Genomic DNA, 17497 nt, shown 5'->3' on the forward strand with positions numbered 1-17497 from the left:
GCTTCCCAGGGACATCGCGATCCTACGCCACAGCCGGTGGCAGGGTTAAACACCTCTCTGGTCCGGCCGTGGCCTCTCCCTCCTGTGGCCTGGCTGCACAGCACCCTGTTGCAGTGGCAGATGGACACAAAGCAGGGTGGCTTTGTGGGACCCTACTGTGGTCCTGCATTTGTGTCATGTGCATGTAGCCAGTGCCCCACATGTGTGTGTGTGTATGTGCATGTGTGTGTGTATGTTGGTGGTGTCTGTACTGCAAGTCCGAGGTGGAGGCTCCTCTCCCCTCCCTTTCTAAGGGCTGCTTTTGGCTTTGGGAACAGATGCAGGGTTGGGTCTGGGAGAGCAGAGAGGAGCTCTGGGGCTCTGCCCAGGTGCTTCAAGCAGCTCTTGCAGCTGTGGTGCGGCATAAGGGCCATGGCGTCCCAATCCCTGCATGTGCTATGGCACCGTGAGTGTCTGTATAGGCCCTGCCAATGTTCCCAATGGCTGTAGCCCTCCTCCTGGGAGAGCAACAGGGATGGTGCTGCTGGTCTGCACAGAGCAGACCCAGCTCAGTGGTGTCAAGGCCCTTCAAAGGGCAGCGCAGAGTGGGACAACACAGACGTCCCTCGCCCCATGGTCCCCGCGTGCCGGTGGGAGCAAGGGCGGCGCAAAGTGCATGGCCCCAGCCGCCTGCGCGTGCCCTGAACAGGGGCCTCACTCATTTCTCGGGGGTTGTTTTTCTTCCTATTCCAGCCTCCCAGTGTGCCCGGTAGCCACAAGGGCAGGACGTGCTGCCTATCTGATAGGAGCACTCTCTCTTGGCACTGCGGCTGGCGGAGAGGCCGCGGCGCGGTGGTTTCAGGCACGGGGAAGTGCCGGCAATGGGGGCGGAGGGAGCCTTTCAGCCAGGCTTCCTGAACAGCAAAGTTGACACTTCCCAGATAAAGGTATCGCCTGTAGGAGCTCCAACAGCAAGTCGGGGTGCTGGAAAGAGCGGAGCTGGGGCACGCGCTGCCCCACACCCCGGGGCAGCTCCACGTGGGGCAGGGATGACCACCTGGCTGTGCCAGGGGTGGCTTCTCTCCCTGCTCGTGGAGGTCCTGCTCAGCCTCCTCAGTCCAGCTTCATCCCCTGAGCTGGTGACATCTGAAGGTAAGTTCTGGGGGCTTGCTTTCTTCTGCAAAGGATGAGCCAGAGGGATGTGGTGTGCTGTCCCTGCGGATGGGGCAGCGAGCGCCCCCAGAGCAGTGGGGTATGTGCAGGATTAGGGACCCTCCTCCTGCTCTGCACTTCAGGGTGCAGAGGGTGGCCTGGCACCTGACCGAAGGGTTTTAAGGGACGTGAGTGGGGCTGCAGCTGTGCAGATGGCCAGGTGCAAGAGTCGGGGTGAAAGGGTATCTGCAGGGTGCTTGTGGCCCCTGAGTGGGAGCAAAGAGGGCGAGCTAGGGTGGCACTTGGGGAGGGCAGTGGAGCCCCAATCTCACCCACGGGACACCCTGGTGTGCCTGGAGGAAGAGGGGGGTCCCTGCTGCCTGTGGGAAGGACCGGGCGGCCCCAGGACAGCCCTTGCAGATGGCAGCACACAGCCTCAGGCCTGGCTCCCAGCCCCGCGGGCTCACTTGGAGTCACGCTGCTCGCTGCCTCATGCAGGTAACAGAAAGGAGCTCTTTGCTCATTCAAGCCAAGCCAAGGCTCTTGGTGTTATAATGACAAGGTCTGAATAAAATTCAGTCTAAAATCTGAAGGCACAACTCTAGACCATGGGTGACACAGAGGCACCTGCCTGGCCAATCCCAGCGCCCACGTGTTGGCCTTGCAGCACGTAGCAGCTTTGAGAGCTATTGGCCTGATGTGACCTTACTGTCTACATGAATTTCTTTGATTCTGCCTTTAGCTTTCCCAAGCCTGGCTCATTGCTGCTTTGCAGTACAGCTTCGCAACTTCATTATACTTCAGGTCTGTCCAAACTTTCTGGGATCTACCCACCCCATCCCCCTTAGACCTTTTAATACTTTCTATAATATCATAAAAAGTGTTAATTGAATGAAATTCTGTTGCTCTTGCACTCATCTTTTCAGAGCCCACACATGATCTCTGGCCAGACTGCTACAGCAGACTCAGGAACATGACACTTGGCCCAAACTGCTGTTTTAGGTTACTCCCTTACGCACAGGGCCTCCCCTGCAAGCAACTGCAGCCCCTGGCCTGTCCCAGCCACTGACTATGGCTGTAAGAAGTTGAGCAAGAGGGCTGGACTTGGACACCACAGGAGCCTGGGGCAGGTGTGGGAGGAAGGACAGGGCTCATCCTCTCTCTGCTTGTAGCCTTGGCAGGGTCGTTTTGCCCTTAGACCACTGCTGGCTGAACAACATTATGTCTAATCACCATTCACATGGGTTGCCATGCTGTACAGTGAGTTTTGCTGAAAGAAATTGCCAGCGTTGAGCAGAGATGCTCCATAGGACTGGCGTGAGCTCCCACCAGCACAGTGAGCTGGAGTCTGAGCAGAGAGAAGCAAGACCCTGTGCCCCCAGGCCACTGGGGCCCGTCCCCCATGCCCCTGCATGGCCCGTCGTGGCCAGTGAAGGCCCGCTGCTGGCATGAGACGCAGGGTGCCTGGCTGGGCAGGGCAGGCTGGCGCAGAAGAGTGTGGAAAGGGAGGAGCAGGGCAGGAGGGAGAACTACGGTGAGGAGGCTGTGGTCTGCGGTGAGGGACATGGGCTCAGCAAGGAAGGCAATGCCAGGCCAGGAAGGGAGGAGTTGGGCCGGGGGGCCAGGGCAAGGGAGAAAAGGGGGACACTGGGAGAGTGGCAAGGACATCAGGGACCGTCCTTGATCTTGTGCTCACTCCCTTTGTCTCGCAGTGGCTCGTCCAGCTGCAGAGCTGTGCAGGGTGCTCCAGAGCAGAGAACAGGCACACTCAGCACATGGAGCAGGGTCAGGTGACACTGCACAGCTTGTTGTGGTATCCTCCAGCTGAGGGCAACTCCTGGGGGGGAAAGGGGCATTTCCCAGGAGGAGGAAGGCTGGGGCAGACCCCGGGCCAGAAGTCATGAGAAAGGTGGAGGATGCTGGAGTGGTGATGGGGAAGCAGTGAGGCAGGCTGCGTCGGCTCTATCCCCTGCATGACACACGTCTGCATCCCTCAGGGCTGTCCCCTTCTCCATGCCAATGGGGACAGGCCTCGGCATGCCAGCAGAACAATCGGGGCTCGTGGGGGCGGGGGGGGGGGGTCCTGCTGGTTGCAACGCTCCCTGCTGAGGGGTCCCACACGGGCTCTGCTCTGCTTTATCCCTGCAACCACAGGGAGGGTCACTCACCAAGCGGGCTGGAGAAACCCACAGCCCACTGAGCTGCCCCCCACTGGTGTGCGAGCAGCCCCCGTGCTCAGGACGCTGCCTGGGGAGCAGCTTAGGCAGCCGCCCCATGCACCCCCACGCCAGCCCCAGGGCCCTTTCCCTCTCCCCTGGGGCGCTGCTCCTCCTTATCTCACTTCCGCGTGCCTTTCCGCAGCCAGCGCTATCGCCAGTGCGAGCAGGGCAGGGGGTGCTTCCCACTGATCTCCAGGCCCGGCCGAGCCTGGGCCGGGGCCCGAGTCTCGCTCCAACCGCAGAGCTATTTTGGGATGTTTGTTTGTCCCGAAGGACCCTGTGTGCTGAGGAAGGGGGGGCAGTGGGGCCTGGCCAGCAGGGCCTTGTGCCACCAGCCAGCACCCCTGCACGAACTGGCAAGCTGGCCCGTGTGCTACATCCCTCCCACGGTGTCACGGCTGGCAGGGAGGACGTTTGCACGCACTCCCTGGCCCCGGCGCTGACACAGTCTTGCTGCCCCGAGCTCCCTGCAGAGATGGGCCTCGGGGGAGAGCTGGCACGGGACATGGAAGGGTACACGTGCAGCACGAGGTTGTGTCCGGGGGCTCCTTCATGCCCATGCTCCTCTCAGATGCTGCACTCCTGGGTGAGGTGCCTGAGGACATCCTCTGCTTCTCCCGCTCCTTTGAGGACCTCACGTGCTTCTGGGATGAAGAGGAGGAGGAAGACACGAGCGGGAAGTGCCGCTTCTACTACTGGTACAGCAGGTAAGGACATGGTGCTGATGCTGCTCAGCCTCCCCTTGGCCCAGCCTGGCACACGCCGAGACACCCAGCTCCCATAGCACACACTGCGCTGGGGTTCTCCACGGCCATCCTCCAGGTGCAAGGAGAGGCTGGAGAGCCTGCTGCAAGCTACAGGGTATTTACTGCATGCTCTCGGTGGGGCTGGTGTCCCAGGTCTTGCCTCAGCCTCACTGGAAAGGTGCCCTGTGATGGATTGGGGTGCAGAGAAGGAGCTGGTGGCACCTCTGGCTGCTAAGGTCTTGGTGCCATGTCCCAGGATCCCTCTCCTCTGGCCTGGCCTCAGGCAGGAGGTGCTGGAGGGTCCCTGACAATCTGTTCCCCAGGGAGGTGCCCAAGGCGTGTGCAGTTTCCACGCAGAGCCGTGGGGCCAGCGGGATGCGGCACGTTTGTGTGTTCCCCAGCCAGGATGTGCGGCTCTTCAGCCAGCTCTCTATCCTCGTCGTGAACGCCACCAGCAACCAGACCAAGTACTCGCGGGAGCTCAGTGTGGACACAGTGGGTGAGTCCCTCCCGTGGTGCAGCACCCACACAGCAGCAGCTGGCCCCAGCCTGGGCTCCAGGATGCTCCTTGAACCCCACTCTCTATCCTCCCTGCCCCTCTGCCCACCATGGGCCTCGTCATGGGCAGGCTTGGACCAGCTCCACTTGGCGCCAGCCTGCAGCAGTCCCCACAGGAGCTGGCAATACCCTGGGTCCGGCATGATGAGGCCTGGCAGGGAGGTGGCCCCTGGGGCGGCAGCAGGGTGTCCTCCAGCTCCTCAGCACAACCCAGTGGGGCTGTGCCTGTGCAGGGGCTGCCGCAGGAGGGCCAACACTCTGGCACCTTTCTTGCAGGTCTCATTGCCCCACCAAGGAACATCACGGCCACCTGGACTGGGGTGGCAGGGCAGCTGTGGGTCACCTGGCAGCCCCCACTCACTGATTACCTGAACTTCTTCCTCTATGATGTCCGTTACTGCATGGAGGGCTCTGGGGAGGCACCGTGCAGTGTAACGCTGGACCCCAGCAGGCAGCACATTGAGGACTCATCAGTCCTGCAGGCCAGGAGCACCCAGGTGCCCACCCCTGAAGGAGCTGCAGCCTCCCCAGGTGCAGGGCAAGTACGTACAGGGGCCAGGGCTGGGCAGGGGGTCGGGGACCACAGCTGCTCCTCAGCCTCACCCCTCTCCTGCAGGGACTGGTACAGACCGACAGCTGGGTGCTACTTCGGGACTTGCGGCCTGGGGGGAGGTACCACATCCAGGTGCGCAGCAAGCCCGATGGCCTCTCCATGGATGGCATGTGGGGCCCCTGGTCACAGGCAGTGGCTGCAGAGACACCCCATTCCTCTGGTGAGCAGCTGTTCCCCCTGCCAGAGCTCTGCGTGAGACACCGGACTAAGCATGGCGTTGAGCTCAGCGGGGAAGGCGCGTACAACCCAGGGGAGTGATGGTTGGGGGGTCTGGGGGTAGGTGAGGTGCAGCACCCAGGGCTTGGACGGCTCAGGGTGAGGGGAAGCAGCCCTCTCCCTGCCCTGGCTCCTGTGCTCTTGCCTGCCCAGGAGACATCGGCCTGCTCTGCACCACCCCTGACCTGCAGCACGTGCGCTGCGAGTGGAGCTGGGACCCCGCAGATGCCAGCAGCTCCCATGAGCTCTTCTACCGGGCACCTCAGAGCAGGGCTGGCAAAAGGTAAGGGCATGGCTGGGACACGGCGCTCATGGGCAGGGGGAGCACACCCTGGGGACTGCCACCTTGCACGGTGCCGTGTCCGGCATTGCGCCCCCCCATGCTGTGCCCTGCCTCACGCAGCCGTGCCCTGCCATGCTGCAATCTGCCTCACACTGTGCCACGTCCCGTGCTGCCCACGCATGCTGCACCTCCCACCACCATGTCGGGCCCTGCTGACTCTCCAGCTTGGGGCTGGCCTGGCTTTCCTGGACAAGGCCAAGAGGAGTGAGGCAGCGCTGGCCTGAGGACAGGAGTGGCTTTGCCCCGGAGAGAACCCCACAGCAGAGCAGGGCTGACAGAGGGTGAGGGCAGCAGCACCGCAGCTGAGGGGCTGACGTGCTCCCCACTCCCTCCGCAGGGAAGCAGCATGGCAGCGGTGCGAGGCGGTGAGCATGGGGGCCCAGGGCACCCATGCCTGTACATTTCAGCCCAGGGCTGGCAGTGCCATCTCTGTCCTGGTGAATGTCACCTGGCCCCACGCGCGGCCCACGCTCAGCTACTTCAGGGAACCCTTCTGGTTGCACCAGGCTGGTGAGTCCCAGCACCGATGCTGCCCACGGCTGGCTGGCAGGAGGCCCTTCAGACTCCAAGAGAGCAGGGTCCCCTGGCAGTGACATGTCTTTGTTTTCGCAGTGCTCACAGACCCCCCACAGCTCCTGCAGGCCACGGTGGTGCAGGGCCGGCTGAGCCTGCAGTGGGTGCCACCCCTGGAGGAGCTGGCAGAGCAGCTGGCTTATCAGCTCCGCTACTCCGTGGAGAATAGCCACGACTGGAAGGTAACGGGGTGGGCAGGCACCCTCTGCCTGCCACAGCTGGGGCTCCCCCGAGCAGCCCTGGCCCTCCTCTGCTGCTGGTACTCAGCCCCTGCGTGGGGTGAGGCAGGGTAGACCCTAGTCACAGTTCTGCCCTTTTGCAGGCCCACAGCAGCTGTCATCTCTAATTCAGCTCTGCCCTGCAGGTCTTGCAAGTCCCACGGGCAGCCAGGAAAGAAGTCCTGGACCTGCGCCCTGGCGCCCGCTACCTTGTCCAGGTGCGAGCCCAGCCCAGCGGGCCATGGTACCAGGGCAACTGGAGTGCCTGGTCCAAACCTGTTGTGGTTGATGCCACGGCTGATGCGGGTAAGGGGTAGAGCAGGAGCGGAGGCTGTAGCCAGATGAGCCATAGGGCAGAAGACTGAGGATGCTGGAAATGGGATGTATAGCACTGGGCAGAGGGTGACAGGGCTGCGAGGGGCACAGGAAGGTAGGCCTGGGAACCTCTGCCTTCTCAATGCTCCTCCTCCAACCCAGGCTGGATCATCCCAAGTGTTGCGGTGGTGCCACTGCTCTTCACAGGAATGCTCTTGGGGCTGAGGTGCACCTTCCCCTCCCTGTATAGGTAAGGCCTGACCTGCATGCATGTCCTGCCTGCATGAGGCCTGAGCACCCCATCCCGTGGGCTCTTCCCAGGGAGACTGAACTGGGGTTTACCTTTGACACCCCTCTTCTTCCCACCCAGCAGTGTGAAGCAGAAGCTCTGGCCACCTGTCCCAGACCTGCACCGTGCACTGGGCAACTTCCTCAGTGAGAGCAGCAAGCACAGCCAGGTGAGGAGGCTGCAGCAGGGTCCCCAGGGTGGGGAGCAGCCTTGGCCCCAACACCTCCCAGTGACACTCTCTGCTCTACAGCAGAGCCCTCTCCAGCAATCCCAACCAGATGATCACCTTCCCAGCCTCCCTCCAGGAGCTGGAGAAGAGTGCACAGGGCCCAGAGAACAGCTCCTGAGCCCCCAGACTGCCCACAGGGCCCAGCTGTGGCAATGGCTTGGCTCCAGGGACAGGGCTATGGAGGCACCAGACTGGCCTACAGGGCTCCTCAAGGGGCACCTTGGGGCACCCAAAATGGCTCCCCAGGGGCGTCTCAAGGGACCCAACATGGCGCCCCAGGGGCACCTCAAGGGACCCAACATGACACCCCAGAGGCACCTCAGAGGAACCGTGCTGCAAGAGCCGCTCTGACGGCATCCCTTCTCTCCCGCAGGCCAACGCCTTCTACAAGCAGCCCCCGGAGGATGCCGTGCTGCCCTGCCTGCTGGAGGTGCTGTCGGACCGGCGGGCCACCAAGCTGGCCGCGCCACCCAAGGGGCCGCCGGGGCGGGAGGGGGCCTGCGACCCCCCACAGGAGTACGCGGCCGGCAGGCTGCCCGGCGGCCTCCCGGCCAGGCAGGGCACGCCCTGGGGCTCCGCGGAGCGCCCCGCGCCCACTACGGACATCGCCAACCAGTCCTATCTCCTCATGAGCGGCTGGGAGCCGCGGGGGCCGCCCTGAGCGCGGCCCGCGGCTGCCTCGCCTCCCCGCTTGTGCCATAAACGAGACGCAGACGGACTCGGCCTCCTCTCCTTCGCGGCGCCCACGGCTCCTGGCCGCTCGCAGGTCCCCCCCCATCTCCTCTGCCCCCCGCCGCCCCACACTGCCCCCAGCGGCCCCGGTTCGCAGTGGCCGGCGGCTCCGGCCGAGCACGGAACCGGCTCCCACGGAAACGGAGCGAAGCGGCACAACGATGCAACCCCAACCCTCCCCAGCCTCTCACCACCCTCCGACTGCCGGCCCCGGGGCCGCCCACGGGGCAAAGCACCGCCCCGCCGCGCGGTCCAGCCAATCGCGGCGCGGCGCGCGGCGGTCGCCATGGCAGCGCGCGGCGGTTGGGTTTGAAGCGGCCAATGGGAGAAGCGGCCGCGCAGGGTTTAAGTGCTGCGCGGAGCGGGGCTGCGGGAGCCTCGATCGGAGAGCGCAGGTGGTGAGGGGGAGCTAGGCAGCTGGCGGCGGCGGCGGCGGCGGCGGCGGCGGCGGCGGCGGCGGCGGCGGCGGCGGGTGGAGGAGGAAATCGGCACCTGGGGGAGGGGGCCCGAGGGGAAGGGGGTCCTGATGGGAAGGTGGCGGGGGAGGGGGGACGAGGCGAGGGCCCGGCCCGGGCCTGCCTGGCTCAGGCTCGCGGCGCGGCGTGAGCCCCCGCTGACGCCGCCCGCTGGCCCGCAGCAACATGGCGCAGTTCGTGTTCGAGGCGGACCTGCACGGGCTGCTGAAGCTGGACACGCCGATCCCCAACGCGCCGCCCGCGCGGTGGCAGCGCAAGGCCAAGGAGAGCGGCGCCCCTGGGCCCAGCCCCGCCGCCGGCGTGTCGCCCATGAAGCCGGCCAACCGCTCCCACAGCGCCAGCAAGACGCCGTCCAAGACCCCCGGTGAGTGGCAGGCTGCTGCCCCGCGGCGCGGGGAGCGTGCCCGTGCTGCCCGCCTGCGGCGCTGAGGCTCCGAGGCTCTGCTGGGCTGCCATGGCCCACCGCTAGTGGGGCGGGAGGGGGTTGGTTGCGGTGCCACGGGTCACCTGCCCTGTCTTCCTGGGCACGAGGTGGGCAGGTCTCTGTGCACTGAGTCTGGGTGAACTGCTGTCCCCCAGCAGTGCCTGGCTGGCCCAGCTCTGTGTTGTGGCACGTGTGGGAGTGTGTGTGCTGACAGTTTTGCATGCTTCAACAGCGTTTTGGCATCCTCCTCCAGCTGGAAGCACTGGAGTTGCTGCACTAGACCTAAGGATATATGTAATGGTACTGAGCTTGGGTTGGGGACTGCCAGGATACAGTGAGGTATAGAGGCCAGAAATATGAGTTATCTGTAACTTGTACAGAATGTGTAATGATGCTCTGAGTCTTACTATGATCATGCCACTTATCTGATAGATGTTATGTAGTCTATTGCTGGTAGAATTACTCTTAGAGTGCTAATTTTGCTGCATCTCTTGAAAGCTCTAATGCAGGCTGTCTGACAGCTGTAAGACAATATTTATGGCATGTGAATACAGGTAAATCGGGATCCAAAATCCAGAGCACCCCAACAAAGGCTGGGGGGGACCGCTACATTCCCAACCGCAGCACTATGCAGATGGAGATGGCCAATTTCCTCCTAACCAAAGAGAATGACCCTGCTGAGGATTCACCTACCAAGAAGGTGAGCATGCTACTGGCTGTATTATGATCATTATAATAAGCATTATGCAACAGCTAATCCTTCTTGACCTTTCCCAGAGAAGCAAACTGTAATGTCTCATGAATGGGTTTGCGAGGCTAATGGCCCCAGCTACCACAGCTTCCAGCTCTGGGCTTCGGGAGTCTGAGGTGAAGTGGAAGCTGTAATAGCTTTAAGTGGAGCCAGTGCACAGCTGTCACACAAGAGGCTGAGCATAGCTGCTCAGTGGGGATGCTTCCTCAGGTACAGAAAAGAGTGTAGAGCCTCCTTATACCTCTGTTTGCACTCTAGTCTGCAGTTTCTGGTAACAAAATTTAACTTTGAAAGGCTAATGAGGCTTTTAAATCGAGCAGGCTGCTACAGAGGCACAAAGCTGTGAGCCTGTACACAGTGAAACTGCTGGTGGTAGCTATTCCAGGACAATGTCTGCATAGGGAGCTATTCTGGAATGTGTACACTCTGTTCTGAAATCTGTTTATGAAGCACATGGTCCCTTGTGGCTGTGGCTTTCCCTCTGGCAATGAGAATTGTTGAATTTGCCCCTCTTCTGTATGAAAATGCTATGAGCAGGACACAGTGCCAAGGTTTAAGGAAAAACTACTTTCAGCTGCCTATGTGCAGCTGACTCCTACAGTATAGCCATGTACCTTCTGATTCTGGGAGAAGAAGGCTGGGCATATGCCCCACCAGCTGCAGTTTTGTCTGAGATGCAGCATGGGCTTTGTACTTCAAATGAGTCGTGCTGAAGGTGTTTTGTCTCTCTCTAGGAGCAACAGAAAGCCTGGGCAGTGAACCTGAATGGTTTTGATGTAGAAGAAGCAAAGATCCTTCGTCTTAGTGGAAAGCCACAGAATGCTCCAGAAGGTATGATGCAGGGTCTGATGGTGAGTTGACTGGGGAGATCTGGGGGAGGGGAACTGTAAATCAGCCCCCATGTTTAGACATGGGACAGAACAACTGACTATCTCAGAGCTCTTGCATGCTGGTGTCTCCCTCCTAGCTTTCCTGAAGCTGGAGGTCTGGTGAAACAGCTATGCTGAAACTCCTTATGAAAGCTGAGCAGTGACTGCCAGTTGCTAACTTATACTGCAAATGGCAAATCTTCATGATGTCTGTAAAGGCCTCAAACTGTACTGCACCCTTCATAGCTTAACTTTTTTTAAACATGGTGGGATACAGGAAACAGTGTGCTTTTCAGCTAAACGCATTCTTTTGTATTAGGGAACTGGAACCTACGCTGGTTCAGCTATTAATGGGCAATGATGTTGATTTAGTGGCAGTAGCAAGGCCAAATTGACTGTATATAGGATTGACACCTGCAGTGTGAGCACACTGTTCTCCTAGGCAGAACTCACCTTTTCCCTCAGATCAAGATCTGACTTTCATTGGAAGGGTCTACTCGTTGGGTGAGCAGTGATCAGTCAGGAGGAAGCAGTAAGTTAGAATAACAAAGTTGTTCCTGTGCACACAGGCTATCAGAATAACCTGAAAGTGCTCTATAGTCAGAAGACCACACCTGGGTCCAGCAGGAAGAATGGTAGATACATTCCCTCAATGCCAGACCGAATCCTTGATGCACCGGAAATTCGCAATGACTATTGTAAGTAGGCTGCAATGGTGAGTGGGTGTTGAGATTGTTCTGCACTGGAGTGCCTCTAGGAGGTGTCTGTTGCTTTCTCTTGCTCTCTTGTTAAGAGGCTAGATCAGCCCTGCCTCACTTCTGCAGTTGGGATCAGTTTGGATGGGCAATTTAGTGATCAGTTTAGTGCCACTTTTGCTCTTTGTTGGCGTCTGCGAGCTCCTTGTCCCATCAAAAAGATACTTATCTCTGAATAAGGCTTTGAAGGAGTCTTATTAGCCATTGCATCTCCTTACCACTCTTTCCCTTTGTCTAGATGGTCTAAGTGCAACTTTGTTAAGCTTTATTCTCTTTGCTGAAACCTTCGCATGAGTCTGACCAAGCCTAAGATCAGCTTATGATCCCCACATCTAAGCAAGAAGATCTGAATGAAAACAGAAAAACACTGGCTACCTGTTTTCTTCAGCAAATAGGACAGTGTGGTTCTAAGAACTGAAGCTAACTTGGCTGGTTCAGTGTCTTATGCATCCAGGCTGGCACTGACCACTTGTGGAGTGTCCCTGTGCAGCCTTATAGGAACTGTGGTCCAGAGTGCCATGCAAATGACTTGAATCAGGGCTATGTGACCTGCTAGCTGGGCACAGTGATTCCCAGGAGGCTGCCCCTTAACTGCGCACACACAACTGGCTTAGGTGGAAGATGTGGCAACAGCACTGGGTGAAAGTTTTTTGGCTGCAGTGCTGTGCTGAGGTGTGGGCAGGGTTCTGCAGCTAAGCATAGTGTCCCCTGCATTGCTTTTCCAAATTGTAGATCTGAATCTCATTGACTGGAGCTCTCAGAACTTCCTGGCAGTGGCTCTGGACAACTCTGTATATCTGTGGAATTACTCTTCTGGGGAGATCATCCAGCTGCTGCAGATGGAGCATCCAGATGATTACGTTTCTTCTGTGTCATGGATTAAAGAAGGAAACTACCTTGCTGTTGGCACAAGTAATGCTGAGGTCCAGGTGAGTGTAGGAATAGAACTAGAGGTGTTGTCTAGAGATTGCTGAAGATGTGGACCTTGAACAAAGTCTTGCACTGTATCCTTTTGGTGCTAGTCATTCTGACTTGTCTTCGCCCCATAGGTGGGAGGGATGTTGGGTGTGTGTGGGCCTTACCCTAGTTAAGTAATGAGTTGCTAGCCTTGATGGGAAGCTGCCAAGTGAAATGAGTGACCTGTGATAGAGGAATGCACAGAACATCTCAGAGGAAAACATACTCTGCCATGTCATGTATTATCTGAAAGAATCCTTAGGCATATCAGCAGGAAGTGGCACAAGTTCAAAGTACCTGTGCATGTCTTTGCTATCTGCTGCTACTATTCAGTGGGCTGGCTGTGGCTTTCACTGCAGTGGGATTCTTCTCTGCAGTCTTGTCTACCAGTGGTTGTACCCCTGGCTAGTGAGGGCGCAAAGCCTAGTGGGGAGTCTGCATCCAGCTGTGGCCAGACTTATGGGCAGTGACTAGCAGCAGCAGCCAGTGTTTGGCTTTGGGGTTTTCCAGCATCTGGATTTATTTTTTGTTCCATAGGCATGAGGTACAAATTTTTATCTGTTCCCACACTGAAAAGGTTGAATGCCAAAGCCTGTGCAGTAAGGCTCCCTGGGTAAAGATGAGGGTGCTATTGGCTGGGTTTTCTGGCACACTGGAGAACTTGGTGCTCTGCCTCTCTAGTTGTGGGACATACAGCAGCAGAAACGTCTCCGAAATATGATCAGTCATTCCTCGCGCGTGGGGTCCCTGAGCTGGAACAGCTACATCCTCTCCAGGTAAGATTGTAGGGGTGTGGGGGCAAACAGCATGTCCAGCTGTTGCAGATTCCTATCTTAGATCCACGCATAGTGTGGGTTAGGGATGGCTTGGAGGAGCTTCTGGCCTGGCTTGGGATTCCTATTCAGTCCATTCCATTGGGATCATGTGTAGAAGGGCTCTCTTTTCCCTTGCCCTTTGTGCTGAAGTTGCTAATCCTGTGGCTGCCTTACTGACTCATGTCACAGGATGTTGGTAATGCTAGCTGAAATCCAGGAGTGCCTAAGGCAGTCTAGCAACACAAACACAGATGGCTTGCAGTGAAAACATGTGCCCACCTGACCCTGCAAACCTACCTTCTCTCTCCAGTGGGGCACGGACTGGCCATATCCACCACCATGATGTCAGAGTGGCTGAGCACCATGTGGCCACACTTACTGGCCACACACAGGAGGTTTGTGGACTCAAGTGGTCATTAGATGGACGCTACCTGGCCAGTGGGGGCAATGACAACCTGGTGAATATCTGGCCATGTACCCAAGGGGACAGTGGGGACTTTGCTGCTGTACAGACCTTCACTCAGCACCAGGGTGCTGTCAAGGTGAGTGTATGGCTGCTGTGGGTGAGGTGTGCTATGGTACATGTCTGTGTACAAGGCAGACATGCAGCGCTTGGTGTGCTGCTGGATATGCTGTACCTCTCTGCTCCCTAGAGGGAGACTGTTGTGTACAGAGGGGCTGCCCTGGTGCTGTTGGGGCTTGAGCTCTCGAAGGTGCAGTAAGGGAGTAGATTGCCTCTTGCATGTCTTAAAACTAACACTTTTCTTGCAGGCTGTGGCCTGGTGTCCGTGGCAGTCAAATGTTCTAGCCACTGGAGGCGGGACTAGTGATAGACACATTCGGATTTGGAATGTGTGTTCTGGCACCTGCCTCAATGCTGTTGATGCCCATTCTCAGGTGAGGCATTAACTCCTGAGGTCTGGGGGAATGGGAAAGGAGGCAACCATCAGGGGCTTGTCTCTGGGTGATGAGTGTCTGCATGAACAGCTTGCCTCTTACCTGCATTACTGCCTCTTCCCAGGTTTGCTCTATTCTGTGGTCAACAAACTACAAGGAGTTTATTTCAGGCCATGGTTTTGCACAGAATCAGCTGGTGGTATGGAAGTATCCAACGATGGCCAAGGTCACTGAGCTCCGAGGTAGGTTGGGCTCTTTGCCTGGGGCAAGGAAGGGAAGGGCTGCCATAGGTTAAAGGCTGCTGTGATCTCTGGTTTGAGCAGACTTTTGTGGTCTTGCCTGGACTATCAGTGATGCAGAATAGTGTTCAGGGGAATGCTGCTAGAGGGAGGCACCTCTAGGAGATGCTGAAGAAAGACTGGTGCTCCAGGTGCATGCCTAGGGTGTGAACCTATACTGCCCTGGCATGGTGGGGGGGACAGCTATGCAAGCTGCAGCAGGCTGGTGGGGCTTATGTGAGCATGTGGCAGCAAAATGTGGGGTGAATGCAACTCTTATAGAACCAGAGGGAGTGCCATCAGCCCAGCCCTGACTGCACAATGTCTCCTTAGGTCACACAGCCAGAGTCCTGAATCTGACCATGAGCCCAGATGGCTCAACAGTGGCATCAGCAGCCGCTGATGAAACTCTGCGGCTCTGGCGCTGTTTTGAGATGGACCCCATAAAGAAGAAGGAAAAAGAGAAGGCAAACAGTGCCAAAAGCAGCATCATTCACCAGGGCATCCGATGAGTGCACAGTGCTGCTGGGGTTGGAAGGGGGGGAAATGGGCCTATACTGTACAGTATTTTAAATGTTAATAAATATCTTCAGTTTGATACTCTTTTTATGGAGTTTAATGGAAGAAAGGGCTGTAGCCTATGGTATCAAGAACTCTTCCTAAAGGATGGGGCTTGCGGCAAGTGGTTGAGCTGTCTTGTGCTTTTAAGGCCAGCTTGCTGGCAGAGTGAGCCTAGCACAGCTCCTCAGTCCTGAGAAAGAAAGGATGCTATGTTGACAGGAGTACTTCAGTCTCATTTAGGAGTGGTTTGTCAGGTGCCAGATGTTCATGCTACAAGTGCAACCCTATCTGAAGTGCTATGGCTTACCCCTACTCCCTATGATGAAGCAGCAGCACTGAAAGACCCAAGTCTGGATGCTCTGCTTGCAGCAGTAAGTGCTCTTAGGAGGAAGCTGATGTATAGTTCCCTACTCAGCTGTTCCTTTAGCAAAGCTATACCAGAAAACACCAGGTTTATTGGTATATCTAATCTTTCTCACACCAGAAGCTCTGAAACAGCCTGGCCTTCAGTGGTTGGATATCAGTTTAGGTGTCCTGGCTCTGATAAGAAAAACAGGAATGTTAATGAACAAGAGGGCCACTACTATCACTCTTCCTGGTTTCATTTAGAAAGGGGGCCTGAGAAAGCTCCTAGCCTTCTGTTCCTAACAGACTATCAAAGCTCCTCCAGTCCATGTGCTGCCTTGCTCAGAGTGGTGGTGGTGGTGGGGGTAAGGTGGTAGGGGTACCTAGTCCCAGCATCCCCTAAGCAGAGAGCTAACTCTAAACTAAAAGGGCAGAGCCCTTTGCCCCAGCTGCAGGGATGTGTGCTTAACTGCTGCTGTGGGGTGCCTCTGGCCTGGTGAGCCTGTGTCAGGCACCTACCAGGAGAGATCATCTTTACCTCAGCTATTTGGGGAGCTGTTTTTAGCAGTCTGAGCGATGCTGCTAGTAGGGCCTTTGTCTCCTATATACAACTGCTGTGCTGCAGCCAGGAAGTCCAATGCTGGCTCTTCTTTATAGTGATAGGGTGGAATAGCTGTATGTGGAATGAGTTTAATTGTAAAGTGAGTACCTAGTTGTTGTAAGCTGGGACCCACAGTTGCAATCTGGGGCAGCAAATACTAGGGGGGACTGGATAAATAAGGCAACAGCTGTAAAAGCCTGGGAATGTGCTGAGGAAGAGGGTGGCTGGGAAACAGTAAGCATAAAGCTTGATGCAAAAATGAAAGGTGTTGGTCTGTATTGTCACATCCAGCTTGACAATTATGCTAGACATTACCCCAGGGGGCAGAGCAATTGCAACGCAGTGCACTCACCTTAATTATGCATCTTTAAAGCAGCCCTGATCACCTCCTTGTTCTCCCTGCTTTGGGGGGGGGGGGGGGGGTGGAAAGGCAGTACACGCAGTCAAAACTTTTCTTTGACTTGGTAAGAGCCAGCCTGGCCAAAGCCAGGATGCTACCATCCTGCTCTGCATGTTGTAGCCATGGTGCCTAGGGCTGCAACAGACCCATCCACCCCGTACTTCAGCTTGAACAGAGCTGCACCAGGGCATGCTACACCCAATCCAGCACAGCCAGGTGCTGTAAGGGAAGCCTGGATAGCTTTGATTAGCACCCTGGCCTGTACAAAGCTGCTCTACAAAGCCTGCGCTACCCTACAATTAGCTGAGGGTGGATTATTAACCACTTCCGCCTTCACCTTACCAGCACAGTACCACACTGTACCCAGCACCAGGCTCATGCTTTGGCTCCTGGTGTTTAAGTTGGCTGGTACTGAGCTGTGTTGAGGCTAGCCAGTGCACCCCACCAAAGCAGTCCCACAGGCCTAATGCTTATATGGGGCATGGCGGTGTACCCAGTTTCACAGCACCCTTAGGAGAAGGGGATGGGGGTAGGAGGAAGAGCACAGCCCATAGCAGCTGTGCCAGGCACCATCCCAACAGGGCTTCCAGGCAACCTGCATTTGGACATAGGGAAGAAAGCAGCAAGAGACAGCTCTGTCCTTCCTCTTCAGAAGCAAATCCCAGAACAGCAACTGGATCCAGGTAGGGAACAGGAACCTGCACGCAAGGCTTGACCCTTCCCCAGAGCTGAGCTGCAGTTTTAGGAGCCCACCCCCACCATGCAGCCCTAACACTGGTGTTAGACTTAAAACAGCTTCATCCTGTGTCCCTACAGCTGATTAAGGCTTCCAGTACTCATTGTGGCTCATCAGCTGTTCCTGACCCTGGAAGAAAGGCTTTGCATGCCTGAAAGCTGGTGTAGTTTTTCCACAAAGTCCAGCATAATAACAGTTTATCTGCCTCAGACAGAGCCTGTCTTGCCTCTATCCTTAGCACATGCACCCTCCCACCAGCAACTTTGCTTTACATACCCCTTTGAAGTCCTCTGATTATTACTGGAAGGTGATGCTATTACAGCACTCTGCCTTTGGTCACATTCTGGTCTTAGTGCCCTGAAGCAAGAGGAAGGAGCCAGACTCTGACCATGCAAGCTCAGGAAACGCTGCCATATAAGGTGTGAAATCAGTTTGGAGCAAGCAGCCTAA

The 17497-nt window shown here is 57.2% G+C and overlaps 2 protein-coding genes across 4 annotated transcripts; both read left to right on the forward strand.

Moving 5' to 3' along the window:
• The first annotated feature begins 851 nt into the window (after positions 1-851).
• Positions 852-8182, forward strand: MPL (MPL proto-oncogene, thrombopoietin receptor). 2 transcript variants are annotated; one of them, XM_064516075.1, is made up of 12 exons: positions 852-1131; positions 3922-4057; positions 4420-4595; positions 4931-5196; positions 5271-5427; positions 5637-5766; positions 6164-6336; positions 6439-6581; positions 6764-6923; positions 7095-7182; positions 7306-7390; positions 7824-8182. In XM_064516075.1, the coding sequence occupies exons 1-12, from the start codon at positions 861-863 to the stop codon at positions 8109-8111; spliced, it is 2073 nt and encodes a 690-aa protein (XP_064372145.1). In that variant the 5' UTR covers positions 852-860; the 3' UTR covers positions 8112-8182. The 2 variants fall into 2 exon arrangements, with proteins under 2 accessions (XP_064372145.1, XP_025952566.2); XM_026096781.2 differs by having other exon boundaries at positions 853-1131; positions 7303-7390.
• A 317-nt stretch (positions 8183-8499) lies between these two features.
• On the forward strand, positions 8500-15002 carry CDC20 (cell division cycle 20). Of its 2 annotated transcripts, none has more exons than XM_026096761.2 (11): positions 8500-8580; positions 8820-9022; positions 9637-9782; positions 10568-10664; positions 11272-11400; positions 12190-12386; positions 13096-13190; positions 13540-13771; positions 14001-14126; positions 14251-14368; positions 14738-15002. In XM_026096761.2, exons 1-11 carry the CDS (start codon positions 8504-8506, stop codon positions 14914-14916), a joined length of 1599 nt encoding a protein of 532 aa, XP_025952546.2. In that variant the 5' UTR covers positions 8500-8503; the 3' UTR covers positions 14917-15002. The 2 variants fall into 2 exon arrangements, with proteins under 2 accessions (XP_025952546.2, XP_025952545.2); XM_026096760.2 differs by having other exon boundaries at positions 8500-8577.
• Positions 15003-17497: the final 2495 nt, after the last annotated feature.

The sequence above is a fragment of the Dromaius novaehollandiae genome, chromosome 8 (assembly GCF_036370855.1).
Source record: "Dromaius novaehollandiae isolate bDroNov1 chromosome 8, bDroNov1.hap1, whole genome shotgun sequence".
NCBI lineage: Eukaryota > Metazoa > Chordata > Aves > Casuariiformes > Dromaiidae > Dromaius > Dromaius novaehollandiae.

Bases quoted from the DNA above. Each gene is read 5' to 3' on its own strand.
- CDC20 (XM_026096761.2), top strand. From the start codon at position 8,504: ATGGGAGAAGCGGCCGCGCAGGGTTTAAGTGCTGCGCGGAGCGGGGCT. The intron at 9,023-9,636 runs GTGAGTGGCAGG...ATGTGAATACAG, and splicing joins GACGCCGTCCAAGACCCCCG to GTAAATCGGGATCCAAAATC. The intron at 14,127-14,250 runs GTGAGGCATTAA...GCCTCTTCCCAG, and splicing joins CTGTTGATGCCCATTCTCAG to GTTTGCTCTATTCTGTGGTC.
- MPL (XM_026096781.2), top strand. From the start codon at position 861: ATGGGGGCGGAGGGAGCCTTTCAGCCAGGCTTCCTGAACAGCAAAGTT. The intron at 6,337-6,438 runs GTGAGTCCCAGC...TTGTTTTCGCAG, and splicing joins CTTCTGGTTGCACCAGGCTG to TGCTCACAGACCCCCCACAG. The intron at 6,924-7,094 runs GTAAGGGGTAGA...CCTCCAACCCAG, and splicing joins TGATGCCACGGCTGATGCGG to GCTGGATCATCCCAAGTGTT.